Source organism: Leguminivora glycinivorella, chromosome 22 (genome assembly GCF_023078275.1).
Source record: "Leguminivora glycinivorella isolate SPB_JAAS2020 chromosome 22, LegGlyc_1.1, whole genome shotgun sequence".
NCBI classification, from domain to species: domain Eukaryota; kingdom Metazoa; phylum Arthropoda; class Insecta; order Lepidoptera; family Tortricidae; genus Leguminivora; species Leguminivora glycinivorella.
The window spans coordinates 4127271-4141865 of NC_062992.1; the positions used below are offsets into that span (position 1 = coordinate 4127271).

A 14595-nucleotide genomic window follows, 5' to 3' on the forward strand; every position below is an offset into this window, starting at 1 on the left:
TTGTCCACTCAATGTCGTCCGTCATATTTTGTTTTGGGTAACAAAAAGGGAAAGTAACAAAAATGTATGGAACTTCTGGGACACTTTTTGTCTCCTATTGAGATAGAGTTCTCATGATTCTTAGTACAATAGGCTACTTGACCCTTTTTCAAAGTATGTCTTTTATTATTAATTACTGTCTAATTAGACGAAAAAAAAGTACCCTATTTTGTACGACTTAAAAACCCGCAAAAAATAATTTAAAGTTTACTTTTACGTGATCAGGCAAAAACAACACCAGCCATATTAATTTATAGAATATCTATGACATGACGTAAGTCGATTTAGGTAAAATATTTGACAATGTCACAGCCGAGCAACGACTATGAATTTTAATACCTATACAGTATTTATATATTTTTGTTTAAGTCCCGACATCACAAGCCTTATTGATCTGTGTAAGATCTGTGTAAGATTGTCCTATTTTATTCATGATGTCTATTTAACTAAGCATTATTAGCCATTCCACACATGGACATCGCATATAAACCTAAAAAAAACTCGCGACGTAAAATAACAATAGAAAGTGCAAACGTGATGCGTTCCGTGAGAACGCGCGCCAGCCCTGATTAGGCCGCGAACTCGCGGCCGCCAGCATGTACTTGTAGCGCGGCGATAGAATCGCGGAGTGAGCCGCCCCTGGCCAGACTACGTTTCGATCGTCGCGTCGTCGTCGCGATACCTCGGACACTGGTGAACAAATATATGAAAGAAGCGCGTTCCTACGGACACAGTCTAACCTCGCATAGGCGAACGCGTACCATGCTTGTATGACGCCCGTACCTGTAGGTCCATCACATGATTGCCACGAGATTATGTCGCCGCGAGATAGATCACATGTCTACTTCTAACTGTATCAATGACATAAGGACGGATAGTCTATCTCGCGGCGACATATTCTCTCGGCGATCCTGTGCTAACCCTGCAGCACGGGCCCACGAGCGACAGCTGCCCGCCGCCACTCCCCACTATGCGACATGCTCATCTCGCTGAACGGGCTCTTGCGATCCGATCCACATGCGGATATCTTCAACGACAGCTGGTCTAAACTGACATCCAAATGCCTTACTTATTTTGAGACAGCGTGAAGTATGCGTGTTAACTGTAGAACTTATGTTACGCTATGTTTGATGTTTTTATGTTTATATATGTTATATGTTATATTTTTTCGGAGTTAATGTATGTACAAGTGTAATTAGTAAACCGTTCTTGTAACTAAATAAATAAATAAATAAATGAGTGAGATATGACAGGTCGACTGGTCGCGTTCTTGACAGGCGGTAACTGTGAGGTGACCGAGAGCGGGTGGGCGGCAGCGGCACTTTCAGCGGGAAGCAGTGAGTGGCCATATTGTACGATACTCTTTATTATACCGTTGTCTCTTTATTAAACAACTGTCACTTTGGCTAGGAGCGCTGATCAATAGAGGCGTGATTGATATTCACTTGGATAAACAAACATTTGGGACGGTTAAAAATGAGTATAATAGGACTGCAAATAAATGGATTAGAGCTGAACGCTGGATAGCAAAACGGATTCATGAATGAGCAGATTTTTCCGGAGTCAAATTGAATTTGTATGAAAATAAATATTGCTACGGCAGACTAAATTATAAGAAGAAATCAATTTATTCAGTACGCTTACAATGTTGCTTAAATCTATTATTACACTTTACTGAATGAGAGTTTCATATTGGAGGTGGTATGTTGTTCCAGCATTTTATGGCGGATTTTCCTTAATTATTGCTTAGTACAATAATATATTCGCATATTATGAAAAAATCGGTATTAAGACCCGTATATTTAAAATATAAGCTCAAACAAAATATTATTCGTGGCGTTTTATCTTACATCACATGACTTTTTTTTTTTTTATACTACGGCGGTGGCAAACAAGTATACGGCCCGCCTGATGTAAAGCGGTCACCGTAACCTATGGACGCCTGCAACTCAAACAGTGTCACATGCGCGTTGCCACCCCATTCGAAACTTGTACATTCCCTTTTGCTGTGTTAAGTACACAGCAAAAAGGAGTGTACAAGTTCTAAGGAGTTTTTTTATATTACGAAAGCAATTTAGGTATGCCAAGAAAAGTTACAACAACGAGCTCTGGCGATAACTTTTTCCTTATTTTGCATCTTCCACTGTATTTTATATGTCTAAGAAACACAAACTCTAAACTAGATTACATGCGGCGCCATTGTCCTTTTTTTTATATACGACTAGCTTTTGCCCGCGGCTTCGCTCGCGTTAAATTCGAAAACTGCGGAATGCTCCATACAAAATTCCACCCCCATTCTAGTGAAGTGGGGAGTTAGAAAGAGACAAAAAGTAGCCTATGTCACTCTCCATCCCTTCAACTATCTCCACTTAAAAAATCAAGTCAATTCGTCGCTCCGTTTTGCCGTGAAAGACGGACAAACAAACAGACACACACACTTTCCCATTTATAATATTAGTATGGATATATAGTATGGATTATTGAACCCTCTGACGTTAAAGTAAGTAAGTAAATATTCTTTATTGCACCATTTTACATGTTATAAATATACAGAATGTTGAGTGAAAGTAGGTGTAAGCGAAAGTAAGTCGATCTCGCATAGGTCTGTTTAGCCACCAAAAGTGACGTTTCTCGTACATTGCACCACAAATCGCCTGAAATAGACACTAAGACCAGTAGGTATCAGAGAAAGACCAGTAGACCAGTATGTATCGTGATCACACACACCTTGTGAATTTTGTGCAAGAAAAAAAATTCAACTTGATAATTTTACAGGGTGGTCTTTTCCAGACCATTGCCCCGTAAGGCAAAAGTTCCTCAATTCTGATCGTTCCCCCCTCGTTCCAGAAGCTGGTGGTGGGCAACGCCACGCAGCGCAACTGGCGCGGTATCCTCATCGCGCTGCTGGTCATCGTTGCCGTGCTGGCCCTGATCGTGACCTCGGTGGTGCTGCTGACCCCGCCGGACGAGGGGCCCAGGGTCAAGGGCAGGCGGCTGCGGATACAGGACCTGCTCAGCGAGGAACTGGTGCCTGTGAGGTGGAATGGCACTTGGATCTCTGGTGAGTTTATTATGGTTGTTGCGTCTAGTGCCTAGTTCGTGTGTTAGGTATGCTTGAATCCAGGATATCTAGACTGCTGAATGAAATGATAGCGGACTGTAAACACTAAATTTAGTTACTGGTTCTTCAATACAAGGAACTTATATTAACAATTATTTTTGACGCGGCGCCATATGGGTATTAGCCCGTTAAGCGGAACTGGTGCCTGTTAGGTGGAATGGCACTTGGATTTCTGGTAGTCTATTTTGACAGCTTTATTGTGACACAGAAATGAGTCGTGGCTGTATTAATAGCCGCTGACTCCGGGTACAAGAACTACTCATTGAGGAACTGGTGTTTGTTGGGTGGAGTGGGACGTGGATTTCTAGTGAGTCTATTTTGGTAGTTTCATTGTGGCACAAAAATGAATCATGCCTGTATTACAAGAAACTCAATATCAAGAGTTTCTAGCTCCGGATCAGATACAGGACCTGGTGAGCAAGGAACTGGCGCCTGTTACGTGGAATATAATTTGGATTTCTGGTGAGTCTTTAGTCACGATAAACTTAATCTCTAATTCATGCATTATGATGCAAGTTGCGAAAATTCTCTGTAAGATTAGAATGTATTATACAATGTTCTCAACAGTTGATGATTCGCTTCATTAAATTTAATGTGTGGCGTTTATGATAATCTTATCATTGTTATCAAATGCCATAGGGCATTTTCACGAAAAAAGATTCAAAAACTATTTTTTGTAAAATAGGTAAATTCAATATTTTTCCTACTCAGAATCACGAGCCCTTTCGATCGTACTAGGTAAAAAAACTCAAATTAAATTTTTCCACTTCGTTACCATTTTTAAAACACTTTGGATTGGTTACAAAGTGGAAAGTACGCAAAATAATAGAAAATTTTGGGACCACTTTTTTATTTATTTATTCTTCACATAAAAAAATAAGTACAAATGGTGGACATAATGCCTTGAGGCATTCTCTACCAGTCAACCACTGGGTCAAAAAGAAACATTTGATACGTGCAGGCATCGTGACAGAAAACAATCATCAGATATCACTTTTTTGTCTCTTGTTTTTTAGCCTAGATCGAAAGGGCTCGTGATTCTTAGTAGGAAAAACATAAAATTTACCTACATTAGAAAAAAGTATTTTCTGTGATTGTTCTCGCGAAAATGGCCCATAGAAATTGACCCAAAACCTTAGCAATAAATGTGCGAATACCGACTTTCCATGAGAACACTCATGAAACTTCTCTTCGGTGCATTGATAGCAGAATATGAATCCTAAATCAGACCCCAGTCTGAAGAGATTTGATTTAAGTAATGCAAACTCATTTCATCATGACAGTGTGTGCCACGTTTAAAGAATATCAATGAAAACGTAGATTGTAGAAACCCCTAGATGTCGAGTATGCGACGCCATCGCTTTCTGAATTCGTCAATATATGGAACAGAATATAATAGAAAACATTTATTTAACGCCACAACAAAGTACAATTACAATTGACGAACGGTCAAAAGTACAATTGACGAGCGGTTTGGCTCAGTCGGTACCCTGTCTGGTAAGCCGCGGTCCTGGGTTCGAATCCCGGTAAGAGCATTTATTTGTGTGATGAGCACAGATATTTTTTCCTGAGTCATGGATGTTTTCTATGTAACATATAAGTATGTATTTATCTATTTAGGTATGTATATCGTCGCTTAGCACCCATAGTACAAGCTTTGCTTAGTTTGGGGCTAAGTTAATATGTGTAAGGTGTCCCAATATTTATTTATTTTTTATTTATATTTAATTAAAACAGAATATATGCAAACAAAAACATCAGATGCTACAACAGAACAGCATAATGCCGCGGACATCTGCAACGCTGGTTTTCTGTGGGGACCTGACTTACCTACACTAGAATCTATGACTGATAGTCAGTTGCTCACTAAAAAATCATATATCTGTTCATAAAATTGGACAGAAAAAACGTTACCACGGTAGGTACCTAGCTATGCTGTCTCTTTCTAAATACGGTATATGCTACATGAGAGTGTACAGGATGACATAAGGTTATAATTCCCGCTTAAAACATTCCGTCTATATTATCTACGAATCTACGTTTAAAGAATATCAATGAAAGAGTTTCTGAATCCCATTTTGTTTTGATGAGCGTGAAAACATGACAGAAACGTGGTTCGAATACGAAATGAAGATCTCAACTTGGATTCGTGTAGTATTTTGATTTTAAGAGTTTTGAATGATTCACGGTTATTTTCATTAGACTTATATTGACCGGGATATAGACCGTGATTACCTTTTTGATTTTTGTCGAGCTCCCGATATTTCGACGCAGTTGCATGCATCATGATCACGGAAAACTGACGAAGGCGGGTGGATGTTAAAGTTGTATAGACAGCGCGCGATCTACCCTCCTTCGCGCGCGTCGGCTGCGTTCACTTAATCAACTTAAAGGTAATCACGGTCTATATCCCGGTCAATATAAGTGTATTTTGATTTTATTTTGTAGGTATACAATTTTGAATGCGTATTTTAACATTTTGATGGACTGATATTAGTTACATTTACATTTTTGTCACAATCTACTCTATAATACTCTAGTATTAGTATTTCAATATAGGTAATATTTTTATCTTCTTAAAATAATAAAGTGACGAATGGCGGAAAACAGTGGAGGCCTTGCCCAGCAGTGGGGCACAGTAATGTCGGCTATTAAAAAAACTCGACGTGATTTTATACTAAATAAATAAGTAAGTATACAGTACATAGTATGACCTTGGTATGACTATGTACTTTGTCTATAAAGTTCAGTGCCCAGTTCAATAAATTGTATGATACTTGTCACTTCCTCCTGACGTATCTCCATGCATTTGTAGCAAATCATTTATCTTTCTTTAACAAACTGTGCCACTAAAATAGCAGCAATAATACTTGTTCTACTAATATAACATGACGTTTACAAAATCTAATAAGAGTTGCTTTGAAATGGAATCTAAGACAGTGGTATGTACTAATTAAACAGGCTGCCAACGGCTCATAAAGACGATTATTGCTTCTAAACGGCCGGCCTAGCCAAAGCGACAATCGTTGACGCAAGGCGATCGAAACAAAAGAGCGATAGAATAAAATACATTTATTTAACGGCACAACAACACAGAAAAAGATATGGAAATAAAACTAATTAGACGCTATCTAGGACCCCCACTCAGCATGATGCCGAAGCAAACCGTGGCGCTGGTTTTCTGTGAGGACCTGACTTCTCCTAAATCTAAGTTTATTGGCGGCACGTAACAATTGAAAAAAAGACATACAAAATAAATTCATTAAAAATAAAAGAAAAAAACACAGTAATCATTATAATACTAACAAGTAAAAATTCTAAACAAGAATATAATTAATTAATTTGTACCTATAGGTGAGGATAGGGAGAGCCAAATGCGATACGCTTACAAACTGTAAGCGATGGTACGTTGAGTAGGTATAGGTACCCTGGTAGTACGTAATCAGATAGCAATAAACAATTGTAAATGTTTCTATCTCACTAAACTTTAGCGTCTGCGGACTTCAAAGGAACTTGAAAGAAAGACTGAAATAAAACGAGCCGATCTTTTCACACACGAATCTCGACCATGACTAAAACAGGTCAAGGTCGGATTTTTCTTCGGATTGCTTTGCAGAGATCTCCTACAGCCCTAGTGCCCTAGTACGTCAGACTAGACGCAACTTGGTCGTTCTAAGTGACTTTTAGTGTAAGAGTCGCGTACGGTGGAACTTCACTTAAGTTCAGAACCGTTATTATGAGATTGTCTTCGGTTACCGCGATAGTTACTCATGAAATAAAACATGTCATGGATAAAGTCAATCATGCTATAAAGTTTGACAAGCCTCTGGTTCTCGCTAAGGAGAAGCGATATATACCCAGAATGTTGCGAGAGGCCATTGAGATCAAGAAATATCCAAACTTTAATAGAGAGGATGGCTTTACTTTACCACCGGCTTGGGATCCAGTAGTACATCTGATAATGGAACAAGCACGACGAAGGCTGTGAGGCATTTGTGTTGTATGGTGTTGGACATTTGCAGTTTGTTTCTTTGTCAATTTTGTGTAGATTAATTGGTTAATTATTTTTTAACAGAGTAATGGTAAAATTTTTTGAATATTGTATAACTAGCTTTATTAATAGTGTGTGAACCTGCCTTAGAAATCTATATTATTTGTGGTCATGGTTCGTTAATATTTCTTGTAAGTGGGTAGCTTTTGCACTTTTTTAATTTTTCCTCAGTCACCCGTTGACCACGAACGCTGTAAAGAGTTCGAAACGTCGGGATGTATTTTAAATTCATTATACGCGATTTAATCCGTTTCCATAGTTTTATTTCGTTATTATGAGTTTAATGACTTTTTAGTGTAAGTGAAAAAATGTAAACACGGCTTTCTAATGTATATAATTTTTGCTTTTGAGTAGTAAGGTGCATTAGTATTTTTTTTTTATTATTTTTATGGACTGATCGGCGATTGACCCTAGTCACACCTGATGGGAAGTGAAGACAGAGTCTAAGATGGAGCTCACCGATTCAGTAATAGCCTATTCACTCTACGTTTAAAGAGACCGAGGTCGTATTTTTCTGGGAACACCGATGCTGGGAGCGCATTCCATTCCTTTGCAGTCCGCATTACAAAGGATGAGGCAAATCGTTTTGTGCGGATAAATGGAACACTAACCACATACGGGTCCATTCGTTCCCCCCGCCTGGACGTCCGAAGATGGAAAGGAGAAGGAGGAATTAGGTCGTGCAGTTCTTGAGCGCACTCCCCAGAATATATCCGGTAGAATATCGACAGACAAGCGACTCGGCGGCGATGTTCTAGGGTCTGCAATTTAGCCTAATTCCGAAAGTGGTCTAATTACGAAAGTCGTACAAAAATCACCAATATTTCCATAATATCAAGATTCGCCTTTCGGAATTATCCGTGCATTTCTGTCATTCGGAATTACCCTAATGCACCTTATATGAAAGTAAAGTCTTTTTCGGTGTTAAAATATAATTTTATTGCTTAACTGAAAAAGGTTGCCTCTAAACTTGAACCACGAGTACCTAAAGCAACTATGCCTATATAGTATGTCGTAAAAAATCCCTCACTTTCCATTTTGGTCTCCAATAAAGATCGTTAAGAATATGGTAGTTGTAAAAAGGCTTTATTTTACCCCCTCGTTGCTACGTGTTTCAGATACATCACTTACCTATCTCATTTTTACGGCGTTTTTACGATCTATTAGTACCCCATTTTGGTGTAGAATATAGTTTATGACAGTCTTTGTGATTTTACTTTATACTTAGTTGTTTTTTTAGGATTTTGGAGTTCGGTAAATATTAATAAGTAAAAAATAAATAAATATTGGGGGACACCTTACACAGATCAACCTAGCCCCAAACTAAGCAAATTACTTGGGTGATAGGCGACGATATACTTACTTATATTATATAGATAAATACATACTTAGGTATATACATAGAAAACATCCATGACTCAGAAACAAATATCTGTGTTCATCACACAAATAAATGCCCTTACCGGGATTCGAACCCTGCTTTTCACACATTTCTGAGGAAAAATTACAATGACAAATATAATCTTAACCAAAAAAAGTTACAAGGAGAACTCGGAGGACTGTGGGTCACGTTCACTTTCAGGCCTAAACACTGCATTGCGTCATGCGCCAAACCACTTGTCGATTGTTTCCTGTTTTTGACAATTTCTCCTCTTGGGTAAACTCGCCTCATTCTGTGACACGCCTAATTCGGTGAAACATCCAAAAATCGTCTTTCGGAATAGTGCTTCAAAGCTTGTATCACCGAATTAGGCGTGTCACCGAATGAGACGAGTTTACCCTACTAAAAACAACATTGATGTTCTGTATCGTATTTTTATTGGTCTCGTTTTTTTTTAATTGTAAACAAATGTTTTTGATTTAAGAGCTCCTAAGGTATGGTGGTTATATTAGTCCGTTGCGATGAAATTAGATGAGAGTACAAATTTCACAAGAATCGATTGAATAGTTGGACGTCCGTTCTTCAAAAGATTTTCTCCTAAAACTTTCGCTACTTTTCGGAAAATTAGAAATCTCTCTCTCGATAACCTGTCTCTAGCCTACTATTGAATATCTAAGGTGATGTCCGTTTTTGTAATTGCCTATGAATCCTATGATATACTTTTATATCACTTTCTTTTGGATTCATTACCAAAACAGAAAAACTTGGTAAATTTTGCCATTTAGATGTTGGCGCAAAAATATGTCACAAAAATAAAATTTGAGCAACGATATGACTACAAAATTAATGTACTGGATTTAATAGAAATTTATGTTTTTTTAGAACATAACTCACGACGCCGTACCTAGAATGTCCTCAAAAAGAAGTCGAAACTCTTTCGATAGAAAGAGCAAATATTACACATCACGGGTCAATGTGAACGATTATAGTCACATGCAGAAGAACTATCAACCGTCCCTCACGCAATACCTCAACTGCTCATTTACTGTCTATTCCAAACAAAAACACATCATGGCGCTTCCTCCGGTAAACATTCGGACATAGCCGCGTGTTGAGCCAAACCAACACGCCAATTCGGACACCGACATCAGAACGATATCATCCAGCTTAGGCGAAAAGTGACAATCGTTGATACTTCGTGCGATTTATGTAAACACATCTAACTGTGTGTAGACACTGGGCATTTTTGAGGAAAAAAAACTCAAATCCTTTTTTTTCCAAAAGAGGTAAATTTAATGTTTTTCCTACTCAGGATCACGAGCCCTTTCGATCCTACTAGGAAAGAAAAGCGTCCCAAATTTAATTTTTCCACTTTGTTACCATTTTTTAAACACTTTGTACTGCGGTTACAAAGTGAAAAGTATGCAAAATAATAGGAAATTTTGGGACTGCGGCGTCTAGCGTCAAAGATTGACATTTCGGCTAGGCGGCTGAAGAGCAATAGGGCGAGCTAGCGTCTCACTGCTCGGCACACGGCCACCCCTTCCTTTCTCCACTCCTCATGGTTAGATGCCCGCTCTGCCAGTTGCTACAAATTGCGCCGACCGTCTCTTATTTGGTCTACCTCTGCCCCGGCTAATTTACGGCAACCATTTAGCCATCACTTTGGCCCACTGTTCCGGGTTCATTCGGCAAACATCCCTACCCAATCCCACTTGAGCTTGGCTTTCTATCACACATCCATACTAATATTATTTATTAATGGGAAAGTGTGTGTGTCTCTGACTGTTTGTTTGTCCGTCCGCCACGGCAAAACGGTGCGACTTATTGACGTGATTTTTTAAGTGGATATAGTTGAAAGGATGGAGAGTGCCATAGGCTACTTTTTGACTCTTTCTAACGCGAGCGAAGCCGCGGGTAAAATTTAGTTTATTATATAATGCATGTGGATATTTGGATGATATCCTTTAGATGTCCTAATGATATCAGTGTTAGAATTGTCCTGTGCGGCGTGTCGTGAGCCAAACAATGAATTAGTGCCATTGTCTGCCATCTTTGTTTGTCTGTTATGCCGTGGGCAAATAACGAGTTGCGGATATTTTGGGAAGTGTAATGTACGCTTGTCTATTAGTGATGACCAGAAATCGTAAAATTTCTAGCACTTTTTTATGTAACATGGTAACATGGTAACACGTTAAATGCGTTCATATTAAGTCCGATTCTATTTGGAATAGGTTAATTAGGATTAGAAATAGTAGTATGAAATCTTTAGAAAAAAAATTACGATGTCAGGTGATAACGATAAGAAGAGAGGCAGAGGAAGACAGAAATGTGCATTTTTAGGGTTCCGTACCTCATAAAGGAAAAACGGAACCCTTATAGGTTTCATATTATATTAATGTCATTTGTTAGCAAGAACCCCTTCTCGGGTGAAGGCCTCCTCCAGACTAAGCCAGAGTAACAAAGTTACAACTACACAAAATCATTTTCACAACCAAAACCCGGTGTACGATCGCATTGCTCGTGCCACATGCACTAATCTCAAGGGACTGAGGTTGACGCGACGACTGCTAAGGCTAACATGTACTAAATCTATTCAATTCGCAATAGACTCCACCAAGTCAAAAACCATCGCTACTTGACCCGCAGAACTATAGCAACTCTTCCCAATACAGGAGCACATTTATAATGGTTTGACAGTGTCAAGGATTTGGAGTGCATGTTATACTAATTTAGGTACTCGCCCAGGTACTGTATAACAACTTCGCGACAGTAAATAAATAAACAATAAATAAATATTGGGGACACCTTACACAGATAAACTTAGCCCCAAACTAAGCAAAGCTTGTACTATGGGTGCTAGGCGTCGATATACTTACTTATATAGATAAATACATACTTATATACATAGAAAACATCCATGACAGGAACATAAATGCCCTTACCGGAATTCGAACCCAGGACCGCCGCTTAGCAGGCAGTGTCACTACCGACCGAGCCAGACAGTGCGCTTCGTGCATAAAAAAGCGTGAGGTTTAAGTTTGGGGGCTCTACTTCTTAAATCTATCTTAAAGAAGCCAGGACTAATCCTGCCAAAGGAAATCTCTAGTCCCTTCACTGTCGTTTTTTAGACCTACACAATACACTATTCAGAATAGGCTAGTTTTCTACTACTTAGTCAAATCAGATTCTTTTTATGAACTGTCAAAACGATTTGCTAATATGGAATTACTATGAAATACTGAGGAGTGACGTCACGGTCAATTCATTTACTTTATATCTTTCTCTTTGACTTATTAAATAGAAGTTATATTTATAAATAACTACTGTCCATATTTTTCTTCTAATTATGTGGTGCTTTATTAAATAGAAATTATGTTTATAAATAACTACTGTCCATATTTTTCTTCTAACTATGTGCGAAATGTCATTTTATATTTGCCAGTCGCTTTTCGGTGAAGGAAAACATCGTGAGGAAACAGGACTAATTCCAATAAGGCCTAGTTACCCTTCGGGTTGGAAGGTCACATGGCGGTCGCTTTCGTGAAACTAGTGCCTACGCCAAATCTTGGGATTAGTTGTCAAAGCGGACCCCAGGCTCCCATGAGCCATGGCAAATGCCGGGTTAACGCATGGAGGATGATGTGGTGCTTTATTTCCTGCACTGCATAAAAAAGTATAGGAAACTAACTGGCCTATTATTTGTATTAAAAACAAACCTACAGTTATTTTACCAGTGACCTAAATTACATTCTTAATAAGGATTTTAATTACCAGTAGCAGGCTCCGGAAAAATCCCGGATCAGAAGGATCAAGTGAACCGAGATGAATTCTGTAGTGCTCTCAGATTTCCTTAATTCATTTACATCTTGAGAGCTCCGGTCGGGCGGTGAATGAATAAAATATACTAGTTTTTCTTTTGGAGAATCTAGTTTTTAGTTATTCAGTGACAATTGTGATACAAGAGAAGCTTACATACGTGGTACTGCGAACTGCTAAGGAATGGAACATGCTCCCCTCATCTTTATTCCCGGGCGAATACAATCTGGGTGAATTCAAGTCAAGAGTGAATAGGCTGTTACTGAACCAATGAGCTACAACCTCGGCCTTGTCGTCACTTTCCATCAGGTGCGACTAAGGTCAATCACTGGCCAGTTTATAAAAAAAAAAAAAAAAACAATTTAAAGTTGTGTAGCAAATAACACAACCGCACATACACTTCACACACACAGACTCACACATTACATTATATAAGCCAACAACAACAAGCCATAATCTAGATACTTATGTACTTAGTAACTTGCCTACTTCATAAGCAGCAGTGTTTTTGTTTTCATTCCTTACTTGTATTTTTTTGTTACCACTTCGTTTTTGCATGTTTATCGTATATTTTTGTGGATATCTGTTATTGGCTGTGTTAATGGTTCCTTATGCTATATTTCTTTTTTGTATTGCTGTTGATGCCCCAAATAAATAAAACGGAAATTGAAAAGAAACCATTCCCAGTGCTTTATGAAAGTACTTAATAAAGTACCTATTATTAGTAGGTATCATCTAGAGAGCTGCCTGGCAGTCTGTGTGTACAGTGAGCTGTAAAAGTGCATGGCGAATTTATAAATAAATAAATAATAACACCTTACACAGATCAACTTAGCCCCAAACTAAGCAAAGCTTGTGCTATGGGTGCTAAGCGACGATATACATACTTAAATAGATAAATATATACTTATATACATAGAAAACATCCATGACTCAGGAACAAATATCTGTGCTCATCACACAAATAAATGCCCTTACCGGGATTCGAACCCAGGACCGCGGCTCAGCAGGCAGGGTCACTACCGACTGAGCCAGACCGGTCGTCAATTTATCAATGAATTCATCCATAATTTCTCCATACAAATTCGCAGCTCACTATACCTTAACAACTAACATTTTGTCGGAATCAAAAATAACTATGAATAATCAAGAAAAAAAAGAAAATAAAAGGGTATTCTATTTGTAAACACAATATTGTCTCCCGATACGTTAAAGTAATCCCTTAAAAGCAAAAACTAAAGCTCGCTTCATCCGCCCACATTCCATCGTATTCTCAATACAGTCCTCTAGCCAAGCGTATAATCCTTAACGAAATAATGCAGTGACATGTAAATAATCTATGCCATACCATACATAAATAATACGAGTAAGTACTTTTAAATATTATAGGTAATGGGTAAGAACCAGTCACCAAACTGTACTGAATGTGGGATAAAAGAGGATGTGCTCCATATATTGGCGGAATGTGTCCGAAACGAGGCTGAGAGGATCCATTTCATGCAGAAATATGGATGTGATTTATATAATATAGGTGAGGTTAACACAATTTTGGCCTACCCACAATCGGAAAAGGCAATAAATTTGTATGAAGTGGTAAATATAGGTATTAAGCGTAGAAATTAAGAGTATACATGTTTTGCTATGTCACAACACATTTTCATTTGTGAAAAAACCCTTTTTTTTCAATCAAGATTTAAAAAAAAAAAAATATTATAGGTAGGACTACACAAATTGACTGTGTCCCACGGTAAACTCACGAAGGCTTGTGTTTTGGGTAGGGTGATGCATTGAGGTAATTTCGAATGGGGAATCTCGATATGATGGAAATAATGGTGATTTTTACGTGACTTTCGAAATTAGACGACTTCCGAAATTACCCCAATGCGCCTACTCAGACAACGGTATATACAGTGTGGTAAGATAAGTCGGGCCCTGTGGAGGGAAGGAAACTATACCATACCCTTAAATCTTGTATAGCTGGCCATGCGCGGACCCAGGGGGAAAATGAAATTGAAAATGAAAATTAAATATTTATTTTTCAAGTAGGCATATTACAATGCGCATATGAACGTCAAATAAAGCTACGCCGGCTCTAACCCTACGCCTCAGGGGTCATGGGGGTCATGACCCCCCCCCCCTGGAGCCTAAGTTGGCCATACAAATAGACCACGGGGCCCAGGGCCT

General features: G+C 38.6%; 1 protein-coding gene across 1 annotated transcript in view; it reads left to right on the forward strand.

Moving 5' to 3' along the window:
* LOC125237759 (dipeptidyl aminopeptidase-like protein 6) overlaps positions 1-14595 on the forward strand; it is a 342306-nt gene that overhangs the window by 160914 nt on the left and 166797 nt on the right. Inside the window, exon 3 of the mRNA XM_048144933.1 lies at positions 2887-3100. Within this exon, the coding sequence (XP_048000890.1) occupies positions 2887-3100 (214 nt within the window). The remainder of the gene's footprint in view (positions 1-2886; positions 3101-14595) is intronic.